The sequence below is a fragment of the Salmo salar genome, chromosome ssa10 (genome assembly GCF_905237065.1).
Source record: "Salmo salar chromosome ssa10, Ssal_v3.1, whole genome shotgun sequence".
In the NCBI taxonomy this organism is placed as follows: domain Eukaryota; kingdom Metazoa; phylum Chordata; class Actinopteri; order Salmoniformes; family Salmonidae; genus Salmo; species Salmo salar.
This window is the reverse complement of record NC_059451.1, coordinates 72,697,871-72,725,121: the sequence shown is the minus strand read 5'-3', so window position 1 is coordinate 72,725,121 and position 27,251 is coordinate 72,697,871. Positions and strand designations below refer to the sequence as shown.

The window sequence follows — 27,251 nt, the reverse complement described above, 5'->3', positions numbered from 1 at the left end:
AGTAACGTCTTGATAATACATCATCATCACTATGGTGCATCATAGCCCTACCGGATACGTGTATAGGGTAACCAACCCACTGAGTTGGGTAATACACCTATAACACTATTTTGAAGTTGGATCTATGATGCATTATGCACTTTGGTCTTATAATGCATCATAGTGATGTATTGTAAGGATGTTAGAACTATTTATGAATTCTGACAACTTATAACAAGCGTTAAAATGCACTATGAGTATATAAGCGTGCCTGTAGTTAGTAAGTGTTAGCGGAGTTTGTGGGCATGGTGAACCATTTTTGAACACAAGCAAGTACCAGAACGTTGAAAAATAACCTTATAGTCTGATAGGTTGGTGAACCTGTGTTTCCCAATAGCAACACCTATGGTGATCCATGCCCTTTACTTTCCTGTGGAAATAAAGACAAGACAGACGGGACAGGAGTGATTGTCTCATAAAAAGATTTATTTTTTTGCCTAAATGTACAAAGGCAAGTTACAGTATTGTATAAAAAAAAAACGTGGCAATGTACACTTTACATAAGAGAGAAACCCTTGGGGAAAGGACAGCGGGGGAGGAGAAGAGGTGTGGGATGAACCAAAAACAAATCATAGCAATAAAAAAAAAAGCTGTAAACATCTTTCTTTCAAGTACCGATGACTGATACTGAGCCACTGCTCTGGGGGCAGGGCTGAGTGTGATAGGGCAGGGGGGGTTTAGGGGGCAGGGTTATGAATAGAGAACAGGAAGAGGACATCCCACACAAGAACATTCCCTCGTCCCCCTGCGGGAGGAATACAAGGATTGACTACCCAGGCACCATTTGAGACAACGCCTCAACAATGGCTGCCGTGGGAGTTTGATCAACAAGTCATTTCTCTGGCTGGCGGGTGTCAACGTACAAAAAAAAAAAGATCCGCAAACTAGATTCTCTAAAAATAAAATCAAGTGCTTTTTTTTTTTTTCCTCCCCTCATCATTTTTTTAACAGCCTGCCACCAGCACAGGGTATGTGGTTTAACAATGAGATGTAGAACAGCAGAAAATGACATTATTACTATATAACCTCACCCACCTTCCATCCCACTCTGTACAGACTGATTAAAAACAAAACACTAGCTCCTCCCCCATTGTATTAAGGACACATCTCAACAACAGAAAAATCGACTTTGAAAAAAAAAAACATCTGTGCCAGGTTCCAATCACGGCTGAGCATCAACAGTCATGTGGTGAGGAAAATGCAGCCCCCCTCCCCCAACGTAAAAAACCTTTTCACGACACTCACCTTGTCCTTTGAAAAAATGTGCACACCCTTGAATTAACCCTCCCATTAAAAGACTACAACCACAAATAATAATAACTGTAGCGACCCGTCTTTATAAACGGGGATATCGACTTTACCACTTTAGCATACTTTTGCGGTGTCACGCAGGGCTACGGGCCAGAAGGTTCAGGGTTTACCGACCACCACGGACTAGATTCTCCCTGCTGGTCTCATTACACTACAATCAGAGTCTGGCAGACAACGATCCGCTAGGGGGAAATCAGATTTTCAACATTTTGATGCTATATTTATAGAAAATATATGCAACTAATTTTCCACCAACAGGTTTCTGTGCCAATGCACCACACAACCAATAAGCAAAGCATAACTGCACACGGATTACCAATTTCGGGCCCTTCAACATCATGTTTTGTGTTTTCAACACCAAAATTTAAATAGATTATGTCAATCTGGACAAACAGAAAATACATCCCTCCCTACGTTGTACCCAGTATCGAAGGCTTGGTTTGACAATCTCCGAATGTTATTAAACATTTTGGTGTTTTGTAACAGATGGCTCTTTCTATTCCTCAAATGGGCTCCCGAGTGGCGCAGCGGTCTAAGGCACTGCATCTCAGTGCTAGAGGTGTCACGACAGACCCTGGTTCGATTCCAGGGTGTATCACAACCGGCCGTGATTGAGAGTCCAATAGGGCGGCGCACAATTGGCCCAGCATCGTCCAGGTTAGGGTTTGGCCGGGGTAGGCCGGCATTGTAGATAAGAATTTGTTCTTAACTGATTTACCAAGTTAAATAAAAGGTTCAATGAAATACAAAATGGCCAGCGCACAGTTCGGATGCCGGAATTATATTAGTGGACCGACGTGCGAAGGCAGCCTACAGGAGACTTCTGAACTAGCCTAATCAGATGAAAACATGGTGACTGGTTGTGTTTATGCCACACATAAAAGCTGATACATTTAAAAAAAGTGAAATGACAAATATTGAAGCGCTATGGTTCTAGTTGCGCGAGGAATAGTCGTACGGATCAGAGAGGAGGCAAAACGCAGGTTAATCTTTTCCTGAATCACTGGGCCTGCTGGGAGCATGGGCCTATGTGGCTACATTATTATAGGATCACCTGGGAGAATGATGATCCGCAACAGACAGCGCATTCGGTATCAGAAGGAAAAAATATAGCTAGACTGGCCTGCTACTGTGCTTTTCTAGACCCATAACTGATCCAAATGGAATGAAACATTCATATAAACAGGGCTTTTGCGCCGTTATTGAAATGATGTTTTCACTACAGTTTACAGCCTAGAGTAGAATGTTGTAGTCACTTGAAAACATTCATGCAATTATTTAATGCATTGTGGTGTTGTAGGCTAGTCTAGGATAGGATCGTTTTTTATTGTCCCTAAACAAGATCTATAGGGTGAGCTTCATGTGTTCACTGTTATTCCATGTGCAATGAGACACCTGGCCTCTCCGCTGCCTATCAGCTATTCCTCTATATGTTGCAGATTAGAATTTTTCTTTGTGTGCTATGATTGCTAGTTAACCTATTGCAGATCTGGACAAACGATCCACCTACCACTATTGTCACAATGAATGGTGAATAGAGGGAAGGACATACTGTTAGACTATACTGACCTGTGGTACAGTAAGAAGTTAGCACATGGAAAAACGTTGTGCATAAAGGAAGTACCAAAACACCTTGATATAGGGGAGGAGCATGCAAGCAGATGAGGACAATTGGCTAGGATGGAAGAAATGATATAGTAAAACCTGCTAAATGGTGAATGTAAACTACCCTCCCCTGTGCCCAGTAGTAAAAAAAACACACAACCCTCCTCTATAACCGACCCCCCCCCTCTGCCCCCACGTACATTTTGAACCGGCCCTAAATCACACAACAATACAAAAACCACAAATCTCATTTATTATTTCAGACTTTCCGTGCTGCGCACCCGAGCAAGCCGGATCCATGAAGGGTAATAAAAGCATCAGAGCGAATCAGATTGACTGTTTTTAGCGGGCGGGGCGGGGGCGGGCGCTGGTGTTGGGATCGATGGGCACCATTAAACGGGAGAGGAGTGGACCGGGTGGGAGAATCTGCTGTGTTTTACCTCTCTATCAACCCTCTAGACAGCTGCTCTGCTCTCAGCCTGTCTCGCTCCCGTCCTCTACTTTGTCTATCACGGCAGAAAGTAATCACGTACCGACTCCCAGCCAACAAACTGCATTCACGATCAGCATCTCGTGGAACCGAAAAACAACGACAACAACAAAGGAGTGACGGTTACAATGACATGTTGAAATGTGACATTGTTTTCCTCGAGGCGGCTTGGGAACGTGCGCGAAGAAGGGACTAAAATGGCGTCATGGGCTTCGAGGGGGGACAACAAGCTTCTGAAGGGGTGGGGTCCAGGCAGGGAGGGGAAAAAATGATCACAACACTTCGATTCTAAAGCTGTTACACCAGCTACAGTTTGTCATATTATATCAAGAATGGTAGGGAAAAAGAGAAGGCTAACAGACCAACAAAAAAAATACATTTTTTCAATAGCATCGAACAAACCTTTTTAAAAGAATTCCTCTGTACACTATATACAGAAAACCACAATAGTGAGTGCGTGTGGGAAAAAGAGAGCGAGAGAAGGGCGGGAGGGAGCTGCTAGGAAGTGTCCCAAAGCAAACGTGCACACGGCTTGCTCCGACGGGAAGGACTATGCGTTGGGCTAACTCGTTACAGTGCCGCCTTACTCCATGCAGGCACACACACACACAGATAGTTGGAAAGGAGAGAGATACGATGGGAGGGGATGTGGGCCAGCAGGAGAGATTCAATTTTGCAATTGCTTTCATTCACCAAATATAGTACAGGGGCATGTGCCAACTCCCAGTAACACAGCACTCCGTGACTATAAGTCCTCTAATAAATATACAGGAGTGAGCTGCCTGTCTCTCCAGCACTACACACTAGATCAGAGGGAGAGCGAGTGCAGCAGCTGCCATATCTACTGAGCATCCATCGACAGCTCTGGAGAGAGCCCGGCGAGAGCCCCCCTCTGTGTTCTTAGATGTCCACTGATGAGGGAGGACTGCGGCCATCCCATGATGCAGTTTGGTGAGAGACTAGCAGCAGTAGCCAGCTTGTGGCTTGCAGACAGTTGCCAACTGTTCACATACAAAGTCCTGTGGGTCCCAGACAGCTTGCATGTCCACAAACTGACACTTGGGGCCCACAACAGCCAAAACAAATGCCATATGTACTGTAAGAGCTGGATGGATGGCTCTATGGACCCTCTCTCCTTTTCCAGCCTCTGCAGTGTCCAGTGAGGATGGATGGCTTGGATAGATGGTTCTATAGAACCAGAGGCAGCATCTGAAGAATCCAGACGGCCTTTCCGATCAGTGCATCTTTCTCCTTCCCTTTCCGGGTCACAGAGCTTGGAGAGCCCCTGAATGGTGCATCTGTACTCCTCTCTCTGTTCCTCTTCTCTCTCGGAGTCAAAATACCTCCTGGCACAGATATGTCCTCTCCCTCTAAGGCGGGACCCTCGCTGAGCAGCCGGGAGCTGTAGCTGTAGCGGATGCATTGGTGCTGCTTTGTAAACTGGATGACCCTTTGGAAAAGGAAACCCGTGACACAGCTGCCGCCGCCGCCACTGAGAGGCCAGTAGTGTTCGAAGCAGCGGCAAACAGCCAAGGGAGTTTCCTTACTGGGTCAGAGTGAGATGGAAACAAGGTAGTCAAGCCAAGATGTGGAACGAACAACGCACAAAAGCCTCATACAAAAAAAAAAAATAACATGGATATTGTTGACGCTCTAAACAAACTCAAGTAGGCGGATGATAACTTTTCACAACAAAAAAAAAACCCAACATCATTGTGAACTTGAAAGTTCCTCCCCCTGAAACTGAACAGACAGAGAGGAGGGCTGTTTCTGTCAGTGTATGGAGATGAGCAGCTTCGGCTTGCATAGAAAGCCCAGAGTGGTGGAGAGGGATGGGGATACCAGTCGGTCCCTCCTCTGGCCCAAACAACAACCATCCCCCCCAAAAAACACAACCGAAAAATAAAATGGGTCCATTGCAATGAATGTCTCAAGATGTCCTCAGGGTCAGTGGGTAGGTTGGTGGATGGACGAAACAACCCACTTCCTCAAGTTAAGCTGCAACTCTATTACGCTAAGGCCCAGGATCCGTGAACAATCCATTAAGTCCATATTTCCATGTAGTGATTTCAAACTTAATCCAGTTTGTTTCTGATCAACCTCCTCTCCCTAGTGCACTCTCTAGTTCCAAAATGGCCGTCGATGGGCCTCACCCCATCAGAATGTGCCAGTCTCATCAGGCCTTTTTTCAAGCCTTTTAGTCCTTCCTGTGAATGTCTCAGCAGTGCAAAGGAGTCAATGGACTGGCTGGTTGGTTGGCCGTGCCGCGCGGTACCAGAGGAGGTGGGCTCGGTGCGCCCTCAACCAAGCCACAGGAAGCCTTGCTGTGGGGTGGCCATCAATGAAGCTGAGGGAGGAGGAACCAGATCAGCCGGAACAACCAGGCAAAATCAACTAAAAGTACAACAAACACCATTGAACTGATGTCTAAAAATGAGCGCCACAGCACGCTTCCTCATGTGATCCAGTCACATGGCTCCAGGCAAGGTTGAGGTCAGCCAATCAGGTCTCCCTGTGGGGGAAAATAAGACACAGGGAGAGTTATACAACAGCAAAAGCAAGACTTTTTAAATCCACATTCAACAAGATGATTGGCCTGTATTTAGCATTGCTTAATCCAGCCTATGTTGTAGTAACGCCCTACAGAGAATCACACATTCTGTTTTCTCGAATGATGCTTGGAATAAAATGTAGTTGACGTTTGTTCATATTGTGTCCAGCAGAGGGCACCATAGAATGCAATGTATGTTTGTCATCAAACAACTGGAAATCCTTCTAGTAGTCAGTAGCAGTTTTGACTAAGGTACTAGCTTCAGAAAAATGACCATGTTTAAACACCAGGAAGAAGTGTGTGTGTGTGTGTGTGTGTGTGTGTGTGTGTGTGTATGCAGCATTTTTTGTCCTCAGGAGCTGTGAAGGGGGTCTGGTTCTTGCTTACCATTCTCACCTCCGTGCAGGGGGGTACATGGAGGGGGCGGAGGCTTGCTGACTGGCAACAATGGCTGATGAGGAGAGACCTGTGAAGGAAGAGCCCAACGTTAGATACGCCTCCATATTCTAATAATGACTCCAACTTTTGTCAATACACTCCTACACCAAGTTTGGCTACTCATGGATTGCATGTTATTACTGTACTTTTTCTATAGTACCTTAGGTGGGAGAAAAGGGCCTTACAAAGTTATATAATGTTACAGTTATGTGATTACCATAGAAAAACGCTCCATTTGAGCAGTTAGCTAACTGAGCACCAAAGGCAGAGATGTGTTCCGTGTGCTTGAGCCCGTTTGTGGGCGTCCATCCGTCACTCACCTGTGGCATAGGACAGGTCGTACTGCCCCGAGAGAAGCGGGTAGCCCAGGTGGTGATGGGAAGGCAGGATGCGCTGCGAGGGCGAGGAGCGCGGCCGGTCCATGTCTCGGTCTCGTTCGGAAGCGGCGCGCTCCCGTTCCCGTTCGTGCAAGGGGGTCTTGTCGCCGACTGTCGGCGACTTGCTCTTGTACTGGCTGGCGTGCTGGTGAAGGATGTCCAGGGCCTTGGCCTCCGAGGCGGACTTGCCGCTGACCGTGGGGCTGGCGCGTGACGCCTTCTCGCCGCCCTCTTCGCCTGGCCCCATTTTACTGCCGTAGGGAGAGAAGGAGAAGTAGGAACCTGGGGGTGACAGAGGTGGTTAGACACCAGGACATGAGTCGATTGAGCGTTTCCATTTCCAATCAAAGCAGAAAATGTCAGGAATTAATACACCCAAGTCATTTTTGTACATATCATCATAGTACAGACTGAAAATACAATCCCATTGGAAGAGGTGTATGTATCCCATGGCCTTAACTCTTACCAGGGTAGTTCTGCATCATGACCGAGGGCATCCCGCGGTAGCCCGGGTGGCTGGGGTCATAGCCCTGGCCGTAGCCGTAGGCTCCGTGCATGTAGGGAATGTAGCCCTGGTGCTGGGCCAGGGGAGAGGAGAACTGCATGTGGGCAGCAGTGGCCCTCGGGTCCTTCACCATCCCCCGGTGCTCCTCAGAGGCCGCCAACGACGACCGGGGCTCAGCCCCCTCTTTGCTCTCCTCCTTGGGGGTGGTGTCTTTGGACCGAGCCCTCTCATCCCTGCCCTCCTTGCCCTTTCGGTCTCTGTCTCGGTCCCGTTCCCTGTCTCGGTTGTCTCGGTCCCTGTCCCTCTCTCGATCTGCTCGATCTCGGTCTCTTTCCCGTTCCCTGTCGCGTTCCTCTTTCCACCGCTCCTCGTCCTGTGGTTTCTGGGCCTCAGGGTACTTGCTGGGGTAAACGTAAGGCCACAGCCGCGAGTCAGGCTCCTGAAAACACCACAACATATATCTCATTACAGACAATATCTCAACAGTTGTATCTTACACATTTTTAAAAATTCACTTAAACATTTCCCAAAATACACAACAACAAAAAAATGTATACTGCTAATTTTGAATGGGTGGCTCATTACTTTAAACATCCAATCAAAATCAACAGATTCAAACACAGCTGGGTCATGTTACCTGTCTGTACCACATGCCCTGCTCCATGGCCGAGGGCCTGCCCGACTCCATGCCCGCCTTGAGCTCCTCCCTCTTCCCATGGTGCCCTCCCTCGCTCAGCTTCATCTTCAGCCCCTCGGCCTGCTGGGCCGGCGCCTTGGCATCCTCACCCTTGGGCATGATGACCGATGACTTGGCCTGCTCCAAGGAAGACAAGGGATCTTTGGACAGCTTGCCCTGGGGTGGCCCTCCTTTTCCCAAATCTGTGAGACTGGGGGCCTTGGAGAGGGTGGGGGGCACCGAAGCCTTCTGCTTCCATTCCTCACTCAGCTCCTTCCCCGAGGAGCCCTCTCGATCCCTGTCCTTTCCAGCAGCGTCCGATTTCTTCTCGGCGGCGCGGTGCTGCTCGGCTGCTGCCTGCCGCTGTCTCTCGTCGTACTGCTGCCGGTAGGCTGGGTTGGTGTTCATCAGGTGGTTGTGGTAGGCCTGGTCCGGGTGGTAGGCGTACGGGGGAACGTAGGCATACTGGTTGTAGTAGAGAGGCTGCATGTACATGTTGGAGCGCTGCTGGATGACTGAGGCCTGTTGCTGTTGCCCCGGTCCAGAGGCACCCATCTCGGGCTTACGGTCCTCCTGCAGCTCCTGCTTGACCTTACGGTCCTCATCGCCTGGCTCCTCCTGCTCCTCTTTCTTTACCTTGACCTGGGCCCCTTCCTGCAGTGTGGCCCCCGTGACCGACACCCCTGGGCTGGGGTTGGGGTTGGCGTAGTTCGGGGAGTAGTAAGTCTCGTAGCCAGGGTAGTAGGGGGACTCCTTGCTGGGCGTTTGGGCGGGGAACAGGGCCTTCTTGGCCCCCTCTCGGATAGCCTGCTCCTCGGACTTGATGCCCTTGGCGCCCTCCACCCGACCTTCGCCGTCCTCGCCCGCGTCTGAGATGTCCGAGTAGGCTGGGCTGTTGGTCTTCACTGAGGAATTGTCGGCTCCGTTCTGCGTGACCACGTGGAGAGGGGTGAGGGGTTGGGCCATGCCTCCAGCCTCTATCCTGCTGGCCACACCGATGGATGGACTGGGGGCGTTGTCGGTGAAGCTGTAGATCTTGTCCGCCTCTGCCTTGATGCTGGCCAGCCGGCTCTGGTGGGGGTCCGATGAGCCGTTCAGGAGTCCATCACCTTTGCTCCCCGGGTCTGAGGATTCAGAGTATGGGCTCTTGCCTTCTTCCGGCTTCCCTTTCCCTAGCCCTTTGGGGCTGTCTCCCTCCTTTCCCGGCTCTTTCTTCTTCTTGTCTTTCTTCTTCTTGTCCTTTGAGCTGCTCAGAGCTGGGTTCACAGACGAGGGGTCTCCTGGGACCGAGGGCTTGGGCTGGATGGCTTTCAGCTGCGGGCTCTTGGGAATGGACTGAACCACTGAGCCCAAGGCAGGGGTGGAGCCGGGGCTGGCTGCAGGGAAGCCGCCGGCCGTCTGTAGGGAGTACAGCTGCTGAGGTGGTATGGCAGTGGCGATGGGCCGCGCTGACTTCATGCCCTTCTGGGCCAGCTTGTCCACCTTGGAGCCGCTACCAGTCTTCTTGGCCCTGTCTTTCTTGTCGTCCATGCCATCATTGCTGGCCTCATCTGTAAGGCAGGGCCCGTCTTCGCAGCCGTCTATAGCCATGCCACCTGCCTCCGGGTCGGCCTCGCAGGGCTTCTTTTTACTCTGCTTGGAGCCAAACTTCCCAGAGGAGGGCGATGGAGTCTGGGCCTCGAAGCCCCTGCCCTTGGGTGTGACTGAGCGGGCCGGGGACAAGCAGCCCTTCTGAGAGATGGAGGCACCGTTGCAGCTGCCCGGATCGGGGTGAAGAGTGGAGTCCTCTCCGTACTCACTGTCCCCATCCATGTCCAACTTCATGTCATCGTCGTTGTGGGCGCGGGCCTGGTGGTACTTGAGGCCATTGATGTGCTTGTATTTCTTGTTGCAGTTGGGGTGCGGGCAGTCGATGAGCACCGGCGAAGGGCAATTGCGGTCGAGTTGCGGCGGGGGAAGGGGCTCTGCCTTAATGGTGGGAATGCTGGGGAGGACGGTGTGGGGCAGGTGGGGCACTCCTCTGGGGCCGCTGTTGGAGTTGGTGCGCATGCGCTTGCTGCCCTTGGTGTCCTCAGAGCTGGAGTTTGGCTCCATGTCCGAGGCGGGCTTGTTCTTGCGCTTGTTGGCCGACGACGAGCTGGCCTTGACATCCTCTGTGTTGCTGTTGGGCGGTGTGCGACGCTCCGACGACGTCTGGCTGCCCCGCCGGCTCTTGCTGCTGTTATTGGCAGCGCGCGTCTTGCTGGTGCCACTGCCCTTGTTGTCTGAGGAGTTGCTGTTCTCGTTGACAGGTGTGTTACCGATAGGCCTCATCCTCTTCCCCCGGCCCCGGCCGTTCCTCATCTCCAAGTCGCTGGTGGGGGACTCACAGAACCTAAGAGAACCGAAACCAGAGAATTAGACCTATTGGCCATTAGCCCCCCCCCCCTTCCAACCAGAGAACTCACTGCCCTCCTGAAATCCCCACCAACAGCCATTAGGAACTGACACAGTGGATATGAAACAATACAAGCCAAAGGTGTTGAACCACTCAATTGAGCGCTCTCAATCCCGTTGCCATTCTCGGTCCGCAGAGAGACACTCAGATGGGAAAGCCTCTCTTTCTCTCTCTCTCCCTTTCACTTTTTATTTCCAAACTCAGAATCAAATAGGCTTCCCAAAAATAACATGGTGAACGTTTATTTTGATTGACAATTTTGTGCATTTATCAAAATCCCATTAGGTAGCCTGATTTCAGATGTGTCACGTAAACAAGATTATTAGGGAAATCATTCTTCTTGAAAAGCATGTAAACGTTTAAATCAAATTATTACATTAATCTGACTATTCACAATAATCGTATTAACGTATGCATACTCAGTTCTAGCAGTGTTTCTATTGGTCAGTCACCGGGAACGGCTCGTAATACCAGCCACAATACACGATAAAGGCTCAACATTTCTGACAGAACTTAATCGTCAGACCTACACCCTGTCACAATGAACGAGCCAAGACGTCCGACAATCATTTACGACCTAAGAATTTGCCCATGATGCAGAAATGTTGTCTGGGACCGCAAAATCGTGGCATAAGAAAGTCTCTCTCTCACATAAAAAAAACTATACGAGCCAAAGGTGGTGAACCACTCAATCCCGTTGCATCTCTCTCTCTAATATCACTGCACCGATTCCAGAGGGCACTTATTTATTAAAAAAAAAAATTAACAGGCCCCGGACGTGTGCCGGATTCTGATCCTCTCGTTATCCCCCCAATCTCGACAGCCCAATGTGTTCTGACAGATCGCCAAGCGACACGGGGCTCGCACAGATTAGGCCAGGGTGACGTGGCAGCTGATCAGATAGGAAGAGATAACATCCCCCCCTTTACACACCAGCCAACAGGGAACCGAGCGAGAGAAAGAGAGAAGAGTCACAGAGCTCTATCAAAAGACGTGTTGCACGGCAGGAAAGGCGGCTGCAGTGTAGATCTGATCTGGGACGATGGCATGTGAGGCTGGGTTTTTTCTACATGAACCACTAACAAATTTCAACTTTGATTATGGATGAATACACAGTTAAATGGCATGAGAAGATTACCGTGTGGCACACAAAGCTATGGAGATGAAGGACGGTTGCTTACAGCACTATAGCAATTGTTAATCTTACTTACCAACACATGGTGAAGCAATTACCTATCGACTCTTTATATTCCCATATTCACTGTAGGGTTGGGGAATATCATCATAGCATCGTCTATTGACGATGACTGACAGCCATCGTCGATGGTGACGACATCGTGATGGGACAGATTTGAACTTGACTGGCGCGCACAGCAGGGCAGCACTCAAGTGACATTCCGAGTAATTTGCCCATTCCCATTTGCTATAGCCTATTTCAATAAATATGGTATATACAGAACTCAAGAGAGGATTGTAGGCCAGACAGAGTGGAGAATTCCACCAAAGCAGCACAAAATGTCCAGTCCATAAAATATTGTTTCGCTCTCTCTCTCCGTCGGATGCATGGGCCTTAAGGACAGCACAGACAGTACGATTTTAGCCGTCTTCTGCCACGATTTTGCCGTCCCAGACAACATTTCCACGTCGTGGGCAAATTCTTCGGTCGTAAACGATTGTCAAACGTCTTGGCTCGTTCATTGTGACAGGGTCTAGGTCTGACGCTTAAGTTCTGGCAGTGTCAGAAATGCTTTGCAAGAAGAACAATTTCTCTAATATTCTTGTTTACATGACACATCTGAAAATCAGGCTACCTGATGGGATTCTGATAAACGCACAAAAATTGTCAATCAAAATAAACGTTCACCATGTTATTTTTGGGAAGCTTATTTGATTCTGAGACATAAAACGTTTGTATGGGAAAAGTATTTATGAGATGCATATTTTCAGTTTTTCCCCGAACTCACTTCACTCGTGCATAAGCATAGGAGACTTGCGCCGCTGCTGCTGGCACCCAGTCATTGCACGTGTTTAGTCGAAGTCTGTGAAAGGCTCAGCCAGCTAGCTGTATGGTGCCTCTTGACAGGATCGATGGCAGAGGAGAAAAATCTATCCAACCCCTGATGTTGCATTTGAAAACTCCTGTGTCAGCGGGGGCTTCTGAGACGTTACCCTATGATATTTCATTCATAACGGCTGGCTCCGAGGACAAGAAAAGCTATGGGGGAAAATCTACCCCCGAGGCCCTTCATACCAATATCTGTCTATTTTCAAGTGTCTGACAGACTGCATGTTCTGTTTGAACGTGTGTGTGCATGCGTGGGTTTGTATGTTTTGAGTGTGTGTGTGTGTGTGTGTGTGTGTGTGTGTGTGTGTGTGTGTGTGTGTGTATTTGAGTTACTGTATGCTTACCTTGGCGGGGCCCAGTCGTGCCTTGTGCAGTCAAGGAGGGTTCCCACATAGGTCTTGTTTCTCCAGGTCACATTTACCACCAGCATACCTGGGAGGAGGAGGAAAGGGGGCACGATGAGTAATGAATAAATTGTCATCTCATGTCCTCCATCAGCCAAGAGTCTAAACCACCACGCAACACACACACACAAACAGATCATATAAATCGCGCCGCTAATTATTAGCAAAAATACGTATATATTGTACACAGTATAGACTGGTAAACATACAACACCGTACTAAAATATGTCATACTTATCGTTGGTTTCATATAAATTCCTAAAGCGAAAAGACAGCACTAAGCAACATGCAGGTCAATCTGAAATGAATGGCATCTCAGAGTATTGAATAAAATAGTGGGACTGTTTAGTATTCAGCATGCTGCATGCTGGTTTCCCTGTCGGAACTGCTAACAAACACACCTCCCCCCTCCATTAGAACAGAGCAGTTCCTGATTACAGCCTAAGAGCAGCACAGTACACTGACAGACGGCCATTTGTATGCAGCTGAGCGAGGGACGAATGAGGAGGGAAAAAAAACAGGGGCATGGTGTCCTCCATCTGACATTGCTGCCTGCAGACTGCAGAGGCTCCACAGAAAGAAAAAGAAAAAATGTATTTTCGTGTCGGGGAAGGAAACAGCTGAGGCATATAAAAGAGTTCCCTGGTCGTGAGAGCCCAGGTCTGTCGCCTTCAATTTGTCTCTCGAATGGTTTGCGCATTGGATGGCAGACACTTTGATACTAGAAGAGTGAGGGGGAGTGGAGGGTTGAGGCTCGGCTCATCTGTGCGCTTGGCTGCTGAGAGAAACTGCCACGCGCTCTTGGACCACTAGGGGGCAGTTGGTATCACAGGATGAGCTTCCATAGAATCACTACCACACACACACACACACACACACACTCCATTTCATTGAGACATTCCCCCGAGGGCTTGTCTTTCATAATTGACCTGAACTCAGTCAACCGACCGTTTTGCCTTAGCAGCTTCTCTCATAAATCTCAGTCACAATGATAGTGTTTACACAGCACATTCAAGATAATGTTGCTTAACTCAAGTGTACAATATTGTTTTGGTTTCAAGAAAGGGAATATGAACAATTAACTGAATAGCCAATAGCTGTCCAACGTTTTACAACCATTCCAATAGATTTTCACTATTATATGCCGTGCATGGTTTTTGTCAGAGCAGCAAAACGGCAATAGAACAAAAAGTTCACGATGTTACAATGAGAAAAACATTTATTTTCAACGAGACAAACCGTTCAAACAAACAATGATAAATGTGCGCGAGTTTATGTCCAGGCAGACGTTACACAGAACCGCCTTAGTAGCAATTATCCCATCTGCGATCAGTTAGCATGACATCAGCGCGTTGCTGGAAAGGTAACCATGCAAGACAAACAAAGCCCTCTGCCAATTCCATGTCATTTACTCTGGCGCGCAAATGTTATTTCAAATGGCCTGCAACGCTGATGTTCAACACCGGAGCCTCGTAAAGAAAGTCTGAGCCAAGGCATAAAAAAAATCTAAATAAATCTGATTCGGTCCATTTCTGAGCTTATTACACACACCATTCATGTAGTCCCTGAAATCACATAAGTGCTTTACGCAGGTGAGGGAAGTCCCTAAATTCACATACATAATTGTAAAAACACAGGTGTGGGTTGAAGTGTGTGAGCTGCGTGTGTGTGTGTATATGAATAAGTATAACCTAGCCTATGTTCTCGTAGCCACAGCGTGAGGGGGAAAACAAGTGGTAAAAAAAGGCCAGACAGTGCTGCTTTTCAGGCCTGAAAGCCTGCAGCTCAGGTCAATCCTCTCCCCTGATAGTGACCTCTGTGTGCCAGATAAGTCGTTGGTGGTAACCCGAGTCTGCCAGCATTAAAAGCCACATGTCTGACAGCGTCTTGAAGACTAATTCCGTTTTTAGAAGCTCTGCGAGCTCTCGGCCCCTGCCTCTGTCTCCTTTTTGAGCTTGGAATGCAGTAGTTGTTGCTGGAAATTATGCCGGTTTCTCGACCCGCAAAGCCATTGTTCTTACCCTGGTCTTTCACTTAGTGAAGATATAAACTCATTAGAGTGTGAAACCAATAAGACTCACACAAAGCAAAGATGTAAACAAAGTGATCGCCGTACTTCCGCATGTTGAGCTTCGACAGATTACGAGTTTATTCCTCACTGAAGAGATAAGGGCGGGGTTGCGGTGGGGGAAGGGCTGGCTGGCTGGCGCACTGGACAATGAGAAAATTCAGAGATGACTAGTCTCCATCTGTTGTAGCATTAGCCTAGCTTTAGTATAATATAATGCCATTTAGCAGACGCTTTTACCCAAAGCGACTTAGTCATGCGCGCATACATTTCCCAGGGATTGAACCCACTACCCTGGCCTTACAAGCGCCATGCGCTACCAACTGAGCTACAAAGGACCAGGTGACCCACCACACAAGCACTGGGGAGTTTTTCAATTATAAAAAAAAAAAACTCACTTCCACACTACACATAACCCCCAGGCACTGAACCTTCCCAGAACAGAACAGAGTCTGAACACGGAGGGAGACTACGCAACATTAAGTCTTCTCAGGCTAACAATACAAATGTGTGTCAGTCTCTCTCTTTCTCTCCGTGTGCAGATGCATTTCCCCTCCCAGCGAGTCTGCCTGGGGTGTGTAGGGCTTGTATAAGTGAGACAGTCCTGTTGGAGAGTTACTCATTGTGGAGAGAGAGAGAACGCCTGGCTGTTTTTTTTCATAGTTGCGGTGTGGGACTGTCAGAGGCTGTTTTGCATACCTCTCAGCAGACTGCGCTTGCCAAGAGCAGCAAACTGGAGCGGCAGACAAGCCCAAACTCAGACAAAAAGCTCAGCTCGCCGGGGTTTTACTCATCCAGAGAGCATAAAGAGCAGATCTCCGGATAGGGTTGGAGGATTTGGGGGCAATTCCTTTTCCTTCTTCATGTCTTTCAGGACTTTATAAGGGTGTGTGTGAGTGGATGTGTGAAGGAGTCAAGTAGTCTCTGTGAACTAGGCAACCAACCCCCCTCTGAAATCTCTAAATCCCCCACCTGCTCCATCTTGGTTTATCCCCTTCCCACTGTTTGCTAAAAACCTCTGCGTTAGCCTGGCACATTTGTATCAAACTGAGGAACCAGAAAGGTCCAGAAAGAGTAAGTAGACAAGGGCAAAAGAGAAAGAGAAATGTAAGACAGAAAAGAGCACAAACAAAGTGAAATGGCGAGATGCACTGAGTGAGAAAGAAGCTAGGAGAGACATGAACCGGTTGCCCCCATGTTGATTCTTAAGTGCAGAAGCTAGGAACCTTGTCATTTCACATCCCTTCCCTCCCACTACCCCCGCAGAACAACAAAGACCACCTCCACCACCACCTCCAGCCCTGCTCCCCTAACCCCTCCTCGCCTCCCCCATCAAAGGCCTCCCTAATGGCAACAAAGAGCTGACAAGCTCCCAGAGGGAGCCTGGGGGTCCGGGGGCCTCTCCTGACTGGGTCACCAGTTTAATAATCTTTACCCCGGTGGACGCCCTTTCATTAATGGGTGGGCATGGCCCCCGTAATCCTCCTCCCTTGCACCCTTGAGGCCCCCCTACCCCACGGTGGGTCAAGTCTGTAGGTCCTCGGAGGCCCCCAGGCACTGTGACCCCTGCTACCAGGCACCATTCTCATTTAACTTGTCGTATTATACTTTATCCATTCACCAACTGCAGGTCAAATAGACTACAGTGGACAAAAGCCATCTATGTAAATGGAGGAAGGGCGAGAAAAGGGCCTGTGTTATTGTCACCCGCTAGTGCACAGTCCTATCCAGCCTGAAAGACAGCGAGTTTATGTTCTTAATGGCTGTCTAAAAGGCATTGTAATGACGGGAGCTGTGTGGGATTATTTAATATCTTTGACAGTGCTGACAAGAGTGAGACAGGATTATGAGTGTTTGATAAAGGCCTTAATCTGTTTGCTCAAGTGAGGAGGGGAGAAGGAACAGTGGTGATCAACTGCAGGGATAAATGAATAATATCCCTTCCCTGTTAAATGGTAACTGATAAACTCCACCATAGTGACTCAGCCTTTCTGTGGCATTGGATTACGCTCTCCCACACACAAAGCTAGCTAGAACATTATAGCTTTGACTTTGGTGCTTAGAGCTGAAATCTGTGGTGGTGCTGGGCTTTCAAAAGTGATCATGTTATTATCTTGTTCCAATAAGGACAAAGCCTTCCCTTACGAAAAAAGATTGAAGTCAAGAGTGCAGTTTAACTGCAGTACAATGCAGTATAACTGCAGTTATTTCCGCAATTACTGCGTCCAAAATACCACAGTCGACTGCAGTTACAGCACTTTTACTGCAGTTTCCAAACGGCTATATTTTTTGTAAGGGTTAACACAATACGGCACTTCAATTAAATGTGTCTCTGTAATCGTGCCAATATGGATACTTCAGGCCACATTGGTGCTTCTCCTATTTTTGTTCAAATAATTGGGCGTAGCCTAATAACTGACATCTGAGTAGGTAGACGATGTAAACTTGTTTACCTCAGGAACAAATTAAAATATACCATCTCAGCAAGCGTCAGCAAATGGATAGGGTGAAGTTGCCATACACAACATATCCGTGACGTCAATAAGGTCTTGACCCTGTGTCGCGTCGGCTACGGCCACTGCCTCCTCTGACTAGCGGGATCACATGACCAGGGTGTGGGGGTCTCCCACTGGAGAGAGCTCCTCTTTTGTAATCACCCCACTAGTCATTCAGCACAGCTGAGTGACCCGCTTAATGGGAAGAGGAGAGAGAGAGAATAGCTCCTCTTTTTTCAGTTCCTTTAAGGGCCTGACTGTCTCCTGCCCGCTCCCTGTTGTCCTTATTAACCGCTCTCATGTGTCTAGCCATTGACCACACAGGCTGTACACCTTTAATCTGGGTCCATCTCAAAATGTCAACATCTAACTAACACATAAGCCACTGTATTCGCAGAGTTGACCTCCCACCCCAAACTAGCTGTTTTAGTATGCGTATGAAAATCATTGAGTTGTCAACAGGGGGGGGGGGAAATTGTCATCCGGCCAGTGTCAATTTTCATTCAAAAACTGTCTAGTGCAGCGGGGCTGGGTTGGGGCTGTGCTGGACTAGGTTGAATGTACACTAGGGTTGGCTAGCTGCCTCGCTGCGGGTTGGTCCGAACCCAAGAACGAGTGAGAAAGACCATGGATGGAATGAAGGGAGGTCTAACTGGACAGATGGGGAAGACTGATTGAAAAAGAAAGAGAGAGCTGAGAGCGGAGGCCAAAACCACAGCTCTGGGAGAGGCAGAGTGAAAGACTGAGGGGTGTAGTGGATGAGTAGCGAGCATGCTTCGAGCGGGCTTCACTGACACACGAACCACCGAGTGAATAAATGCCAGGGAAACTGCAGAATCCCCTCAGGGCTCCTCGCAGTGTGTGTGCGTGCATTTGTCTGTTCAGACCGGCTCGCCTACATAGACAAACTAGACATTCACAGTTTCCATCATCATTACATTCTTAGTGGACAGGGACAATAGCAAGCAGCGGTACCAGCTGTTCTCTCTGTAGTAACATCTCATGGGACTTTCTGACAAGCCAGGTTGGACCGAGTGACAAGGCTGAATTTTGAGCTCTGAGCTAGAAGGGCTTTCTCAGCTGTGAGGCCCAGAGCTGCCTCTTTGCGGGCTTCGCAACCAATTGTTTCAAACAGCGTGGCAGTGCTCCAACAATAAACATTTCACTCCCCACAGCCCTCTCCACTGCTCAACTCTCCATTCCCTCCTCTTGCACATTTTTTCACCATTCTTTATCCAAACCACATGAAATTCTTCAGCAAAAAAAGCTGGCGTGCGTTCAATGTTGACTTAATCTCCAAATCTTAACACATTAAATAAAAATATGGCCGGGTGCAGACGCTCGTAGCCATGGCAATCCCACAGCGGGGGCGTGGGTCTTGGCCATTTCTCTTAGTTGCTCTCAAACCTCTGACAGAGGTCTGCTGCCGGGTCATTGGTGTGGGCACTGTGGGCACTGCCTGCACTGTGTTGGCACACTGTCTGCTTGTGTTCTCCCTGGCATTTAGTGCCAGCCGGCCCTGCCGTGAGGGGAGTGGTGGTGGGGTGGGGTGGAGGCTTTTTTGGGCGGCACTATAAGGGCGCTAAACTTTTAGAGCAGTGGTTCCCAAACTTTTTATAGTCCCGTACCCCTTCAAACATTCAGCCTCCAGCTGCGTACCCCCTCTAGCACCATCTTACATATAAAAGCATATTTGTTCATCAAACATTGTGAATAATTCACCACAGGTTAATGAGAAGGGTGTGCTCGAAAGGATGCACATAACTCTGCAGTGTTTGGTTGTATTGGAGAGAGTCTCAGTCTTAAATCATTTTCCACACAGTCTGTGCCTGTATTTAGTTTTCATGCTAGTGAGGGCTGAGAATCCACTCTCACATAGGTATGTGGTTGCAGGGCATCAGTGTCTTAACAGCGCGATTTGCCAAGGCAGGATACTCTGAGCGCAGCCCAATCCACAAATCTGGCAGTGGCTTCTGATTAAATTCAATTTTCACAGAACCGCTTGTCGCAATTTCGATGAGGCTCTCTTGTTCTGATATCGGTAAGTGGACTGGAGGCAGGGCATGAAAGGGAAAATGAATCCAGTTGCTTGTGTCATCCGTTTCGGGAAAGTACCTGCGTAATTGCGCACCCAACTCACTCATGTGCTTCGCTATATCACATTTGACATTGTCCGTAAGCTTGAGTTCATTTGCAAAGAAAACATCATACAATGATGGAAAGACCTGTGTTTTGTCCTTGTTAATGCAGACAGAGAAGAGCTCCAACTTCTTAATCATAGCCTCAATTTTGTCCCGCACATTGAATATAGTTGCGGAGAGTCCCTGTAATCTTAGATTCAGATGATTCAGGCAAGAAAAAACATCACCCAGATAGGCCAGTCGTGTGAGAAACTCGTCATCATGCTAGTGGTCAGAAGTTAAAATGATGGTTAGTAAAGAAAACTTTAAGCTCGTCTCTCAATTTAAAAAAACGTGTCAATACTTTGCCCCTTGATAACCAGCGCCCTTCTGTATGTTGTAAAAGCGTTACATGGTCGCTGCCCATATCATTGCACAGTGCAGAAAATACATGAGTGTTCAGGGACGTTGCTTTAACCTCTTGGGGCTAGGTGGGACGCTAGCGTGCCACCCGTGGTGCACTCCATCAACAGCAGGTGCATTTCAAGAGCGGCAAATTTGAATCCAAATAAATGTCAAAATTCAAATTTTTCAAAAATACAACTATGTTACACCATTTGAAAGATAAACATCTCCTTAATCTAACCACGTTTTACGATTTCAAAAAGGTTTTACGGCGAAAGCATAAATTTAGAGTATGTTAGGACAGTACATTTACAAGAGTTGTGTGTAATGTTTTGTCAAGTCAAAGACAGGGTCACCAAAACCATAAAACCAGCTAAAATGATACACTAACCTTTTACAATCTCCATCAGATGACACTCCTAGGACATTATGTTAGACAATGCATGCATTTTTAGTTCTATCAAGTTGATATTTATATCCAAAAACAGCGTTTTACTATGGCATTGATGTTGAGGAAATCGTTTCCCTCCAATAACCGGCAGTCAAGTCAGCGTCACAAATTAAATAATTAAAATTAGAAAACATTGGTAAAATATTATATTGTCATTTAAAGAATTATAGATTTACATCTTTTGAACGCAATCAACTTGCCAGATTTAAAAATAACCTTACTGGGAAATCACACTTTGCAATAATCTGAGCACTGTGCCCAGAAAAATACGCGTTGCGATACAGACTAGACGTCATGTTGGGGAGATCTAAAATCGAAAATACTATGTAAATAATCCATTACCTTTGATTCTCTTCATCAGATGTCACTTCCAGGTATCACAGGTCCATAACGAATGTAGTTTTGTTCAAAAAAGCTCATCATTTATGTCCAAAAATCTCCGTCTCGTTAGCACATGATGTAAGCCAGCCGGACTTCTCGTCATGAACGAGGGGAAAAACTATATTTCCGTTCGTTCAAACATGTCAAACGTTGTATAGCATAAATCATTAGGGCCTTTTTTAACCAGAACATGAATAATATTCAAGGTGGACCGAATGCATAGTCTTTTATAACGTATTGGAACGAGGGTACCCAACATGAAGTAGCGCGCCAGGTGTCTAATGGGACATCACCGTTCCATGGCTCTTGTTCGGTCAGATCTCCCTCCAGAAGACTCAAAACACTTTGTAAAGGCTGGTGACATCTAGTGGAAGCAATAGGAAGTGCCAAAATATTCCTAAACCCCTGTGTTTTTCAATGGGATAGGTTTAAAGTCAATACAACACATCAGGTATCCACTTCCTGTCAGAAAATGTCTCAGGGTTTTGCCTGCCAAATGAGTTCTGTTATACTCACAGACACCATTCAAACAGTTTTGGAAACTTTAGAGTGTTTTCTATCCATATATAATAAGTATATGCATATTCTAGTTACTGGGTAGGATTAGTAACCAGATTAAATCGGGTACATTTTTTTTATCCAGACGTGCAAATGCTGCCCCCTAGACCCAACAGGTTAACAAAGTTAACCTTTTTCACTGTAGTGTCCAAAACGTCTTTCAAGCTGTCAGGCATTCCCTTGGCAGCAAGAGCCTCTCGGTGGATGCTGCAGTGTACCCAAGTGGCGTCGGGAGCAACTGCTTGCACACGCGTTACCTCTCCACTATGTCTCCCTGTCAAGGCTTTTGCGCCATCAGTACAGATACCAACATGAGCAGCAGCTACGTTTGGCTACATACGGACCGTTAGTGGAATTCCTGCGAGAGAGTAACGGTTAATGTGATTCGATGTTAATTATTTGACTAGGCTACCTGTATTTGACATTGTGTTGTTATTTCGTTGAACACTAGATGGTTTCATTTTATTTTTGGAAGTGAAACAAGGCAACTCAGGCGAGAGAAAAACCTCACCCAAATGTATAGCCCTGTTGGGAAATATAAATGGACTGTTTGAAAATGTGAATAAAATAAAAAATATATATATATATTATTTGGCGTTACCCACGACGGCATTGCGCGTACCCCTGACATTTTGGAAGCATCAGCAGCAGCATGTGGGGGGCCTGGAACGGGTTGACGACGCTACAACATGACCCCCCGGGGGTCAGGGTCTAATCCCAGCAGGATTTTCATTATTTCAGTCCCAGCGTTGCCGCCAAATGCCACTCCTCTCTTCCTGACGTTTTTTCTCACTCTTCCCAGCAAGCAGAGGGTGCAGGCCAGGCAGCAGGCTGTTAGCCAGCCTGCCAGCTTAGTGGAGTCTGCCACTAGCACAGTCAGCGTAGTCAGCTCAGCTTTCCCCATTGAGACCGTGTCTGTGCCTCGATCTAGGTTGGGCAAAATTAAAAATGGCGGTGTTCGCTTTAGCAATCTCACTAGTATAAAGACCTCCTCCATTCCTGCCATTATTGAAAGAGATTGTGATACCTCACATCTCAAAATTGGGTTACTTAATGTTAGATCCCTCACTTCCAAGGCAGTTATAGTCAATGAACTAATCACTGATAATAATCTTGATGTGATTGGCCTGACTGAAACATGGCTTAAGCCTGATGAATTTACTGTGTTAAATGAGGCCTCACCCCCAGGTTACATTAGTGACCATACCCCCGTGCATCCGGCAAAGGCGGAGGTGTTGCTAACATTTACGATAGCAAATTTCAATTTACAAAAAAAAAACAACAATGACGTTTTCGTCTTTTGAGCTTCTAGTCATGAAATCTATGCAGCCTACTCACTCACTTTTTATAGCTACTGTTTATAGGCCTCCTGGGCCATATGCAGTGTTCCTCACTGAGTTCCCTGAATTCCTATCGGATCTTGTAGTCATAGCAGATAATATTCTAATTTTTGGTGACTTTAACATTCACATGGAAAAGTCCACAGACCCACTCCAAAAGGCTTTCGGAGCCATCATCGACTCAGTGGGTTTTGTCCAACATGTCTCTGGACCTACTCACTGCCACAGTCATACTCTGGACCTAGTTTTGTCCCATGGAATAAATGTTGTGGATCTAAATGTTTTTCCTCATAATCCTGGACTATCGGACCACCATTTTATTACGTTTGCAATTGCAACAAATAATCTGCTCAGACCCCAACCAAGGAGCATTAAAAGTCGTGCTATAAATTCTCAGACAACCCAAAGATTCCTTGATGCCCTTCCAGACTGCCTCTGCCTACCCAAGGACGTCAGAGGACAAAAATCAGTTAACCACCTAACCGAGGAACTCAATTTAACCTTGCGAAATACCCTAGATGCAGTTGCACCCCTAAAAACTAAAAACATCTGTCATAAGAAACTAGCTCCCTGGTATACAGAAAATACACGAGCTCTGAAGCAAGCTTCCAGAAAATTGGAACGGAAATGGCGCCACACCAAACTGGAAGTCTTCCGACTAGCTTGGAAAGACAGTACCGTGCAGTATCGAAGAGCCCTTACTGCTGCTCGATCATCCTATTTTTCCAACTTAATTGAGGAAAATAAGAACAATCCGAAATTTCTTTTTGATACTGTCGCAAAGCTAACTAAAAAGCAGCCTTCGCAAATGGAGGATGGCTTTCACTTCAGCAGTAATAAATTTATGAACTTCTTTGAGGAAAAGATCATGATCATTAGAAAGCAAATTACAGACTCCTCTTTAAATCTGGGTATTCCTCCAAAGCTCCATTGTCCTGAGTCTGCACAACTCTGCCAGGACCTAGGATCAAGGGAGATACTAAAGTGTTTTAGTACTATATCTCTTGACGCAATGATGAAAATAATCATGGCCTCCAAACCCTCAAGCTGCATACTGGACCCTATTCCAACTAAACTACTGAAAGAGCTGCTTCCTGTGCTTGGCCCTCCTATGTTGAACATAATAAACGGCTCTCTATCCACCGGATGTGTACCAAGCTCACTAAAAGTGGCAGTAATAAAGCCTCTCTTGAAAAAGCCGAATCTTGATCCAGAAATTATAAAAAACTATCGGCCTATATCGAATCTTCCATTCCTCTCCAAAATTTTAGAAAAAGCTGTTGCACAGCAACTGACTGCCTTCCTGAAGACAAACAATGTATACGAAACGCTTCAGTCTGGTTTTAGACCCCATCATAGCACTGAGACTGCACTTGTGAAGGTGGTAAATGACCTTTTAATGACGTCAGACCGAGGCTCTGCATCTGTCCTCGTGCTCCTAGATCTTAGTGCCGCTTTTGATACCATCGATCACCACATTCTTTTGGAGAGATTGGAAACCCAAATTGGTCTACATGGACAAGTTCTGGCCTGGTTTAGATCTTATCTGTCGGAAAGATATCAGTTTGTCTCTGTGAATGGTTTGTCCTCTGACAAATCAATTGTAAATTTCGGTGTTCCTCAAGGTTCCGTTTTAGGACCGCTATTGTTTTCACTATATATTTTACCTCTTGGGGATGTCATTCGAAAACATAATGTTAAATTTCACTGCTATGCGGACGACACACAGCTGTACATTTCAATGAAACATGGTGAAGCCCCAAAATTGCCCTCGCTAGAAGCCTGTGTTTCAGACATAAAGAAGTGGATGGCTGCAAACTTTCTACTTTTAAACTCGGACAAAACAGAGATGCTTGTTCTAGGTCCCAAGAAACAAAGAGATCTTCTGTTGAATCTGACAATTAATCTGGATGGTTGTACAGTCGTCTCAAATAAAACTGTGAAGGACCTCGGCGTTACTCTGGACCCTGATCTCTCTTTTGAAGAACATATCAAGACTGTTTCAAGGACAGCTTTTTTCCATCTACGTAACATTGCAAAAATCAGAAATTTTCTGTCCAAAAATGACGCAGAAAAATTAATCCATGCTTTTGTTACTTCTAGGCTGGACTACTGCAATGCTCTACTTTCCGGCTACCCGGATAAAGCACTAAATAAACTTCAGTTAGTGCTAAATACGGCTGCTAGAATCCTGACTAGAACCAAAAAATTTGATCATATTACTCCAGTGTTAGCCTCCCTACACTGGCTTCCTGTTAAGGCAAGGGCTGATTTCAAGGTTTTACTGCTAACCTACAAAGCATTACATGGGCTTGCTCCTACCTATCTTTCCGATTTGGTCCTGCCGTACATACCTACACGTACGCTACGGTCACAAGACGCAGGCCTCCTAATTGTCCCTAGAATTTCTAAGCAAACGGCTGGAGGTAGGGCTTTCTCCTATAGAGCTCCATTTTTATGGAATGGTCTGCCTACCAATGTGAGAGACGCAGACTCAGTCTCAACCTTTAAGTCTTTACTGAAGACTTATCTCTTCAGTAGGTCCTATGATTAAGTATAGTCTGGCCCAGGAGTGTGAAGGTGAACGGAAAGGCTGGAGCAACGAACCGCCCTTGCTGTCTCTGCCTTGCCGGTTCCCCTCTTTCCACTGGGATTCTCTGCCTCTAACCCTTTTACAGAGGATGAGTCACTGGCCTACTGGTGTTCTTCCATGCCGTCCATGGGAGGGGTGCGTCACTTGAGTGGGTTGAGTCACTGACGTGGTCTTCCTGTCTGGGTTGGCGCCCCCCCCCCCCCCCTCGGCCTTGTCTTAGGACGGTAAGTTGGTGGTTGGAGACATCCCTCTAGTGGTGTGGGGGCTGTGCTTTGGCAAAGTGGGTGGGGTTATATCCTGCCTGTTTGGCCCTGTCCGGGGGTATCATCGGATGGGGCCACAGTGTCTTCTGATCCCTCCTGTCTCAGCCTCCAGTATTTATGCTGCAGTAGTTTATGTGTCGGGGGCTAGGGTCAGTCTGTTACATCTGGAGTATTTCTCTTGTCTTATCCGGTGTCCTGTGTGTATTTAAATATGCTCTCTCTAATTCTCTCTTTCTCTTGTCTTTCTCTCGGAGGACCTGAGCCCTAGGACCATGCCTCAGGACTACCTGGTATGATGACTCCTTGCTGTCCCCAGTCCACCTGGCCGTGCTGCTGCTCCAGTTTCAACTGTTCTGCCTGCGGCTATGGAACCCTGACCTGTTCACCGGACGTGCTTGTTGCACCCTCGACAACTACTATGATTATTATTATTATTTGACCATGCTGGTCATTTATGAACATTTTAACATTTTGACCATGTTCTGTTATAATATCCACCCTGCACAGCCAGAAGAGGACTGGCCACCCCTCATAGCCTGGTTCCTCTCTAGGTTTCTTCCTAGGTTTTTGGCCTTTCTAGGGAGTTTTTCCTAGGGAGTTTTTCCTAGCCACCGTGCTTCTTTCACATGCTTTGCTTGCTGTTTGGGGTTTTAGGCTGGGTTTCTGTACAGCACTTTGAGAATATCAGCTGATGTACGAAGGGCTATATAAAAATAAATTTGATTTGATTTGATTTGTGTGGCATCCCTGGCTGTTTGACTGACAGTGTGTCTGTGTGTGTCTGTGTGTTTGTGCTTAACCCATAAGAGTCTAAGCCCTGTCTAAACTGGGGGAAGGGGGGTTCTACTAAGCTCTATGGAATTGTTTTAAGAAGGTCATACCAAGTATTATTTTGCTATTTGATAAAACATTAAGAGCGTTTGAAGTATCCCCCCCAAAAATCTTTAAAAAAAATGTATGACATTTTTTATTTTGGCCTTACTGCTATTAGTCTCTATTAACGCATTGAATAACAGATCTAAAGGATACATATTAGTGTGTAGCCATAACTGTTCGGAAGCTACAGACAAAAGTTGGCAGATCAGCTGTACCGACTTCAGACCAGTCACAAAACAGAGAACACCATCGTGTTTGTGAGAGTCTCATCTTTCCAGAGGGGCCATAATAGTTTGTAGGCCAAACCGTTCAGATGCTGCAGACGATTTTGTGAGAAAACCGATTTTCTGGATGTCTCATGGTCTGACAAACACGCTCTAGCTCTGTCACCTTTCACTGCAGATAAGGGAAGTGTGACATAGAAGGCTTGATATGCATTTCTGATATGCAAAAAATACTGATATCTCCAGTTTAAATTGACAGATTTCTCTGGGGATTTTTTTATTACGCATATTAGATTTCCCGGGGGCACAAACATCGACCTTAGGGGGTTAAATGAGCATGTGTATGCATGTGCGTCCTCCACCCCAGCCTGCACTTCATTCACCCTGTCAGGTCCAGCATAGGGCTGCTCATTGATCTATATGGCAAAATAAAATAAATACTGCACGGCTAAGAAGGTCAGCATTCGGTAATCAAATATCCCTAGCAAAGGTTGGTCCCCTTTATTAGAGAATGAATAAAACAATGTGACCAGCTTTAATTAAGGAAGCTGGGGATACGGAGCTGACGAGCTGAGTGAT

General features: G+C 46.9%; 1 protein-coding gene across 7 annotated transcripts in view; it reads right to left on the bottom strand.

Annotated features, from left to right (window-relative positions):
* Nucleotides 1–444: 444 nt before the first annotated feature.
* znf609a (zinc finger protein 609a) overlaps nucleotides 445–27,251 on the bottom strand; it is a 198,516-nt gene continuing 171,709 nt past the window's right edge. For all 7 annotated transcript variants that reach the window (XM_014123959.2, XM_014123962.2, XM_014123966.2 and 4 more), the window contains 6 exons: nucleotides 12,839–12,926; nucleotides 7,954–10,366; nucleotides 7,278–7,755; nucleotides 6,755–7,093; nucleotides 6,384–6,462; nucleotides 445–5,957 (listed from right to left, as the gene is read on the bottom strand). In XM_014123959.2, the coding sequence (XP_013979434.1) occupies nucleotides 6,389–6,462; nucleotides 6,755–7,093; nucleotides 7,278–7,755; nucleotides 7,954–10,366; nucleotides 12,839–12,926 (3,392 nt within the window). In that variant the 3' untranslated portion in view covers nucleotides 445–5,957; nucleotides 6,384–6,388. The remainder of the gene's footprint in view (nucleotides 5,958–6,383; nucleotides 6,463–6,754; nucleotides 7,094–7,277; nucleotides 7,756–7,953; nucleotides 10,367–12,838; nucleotides 12,927–27,251) is intronic.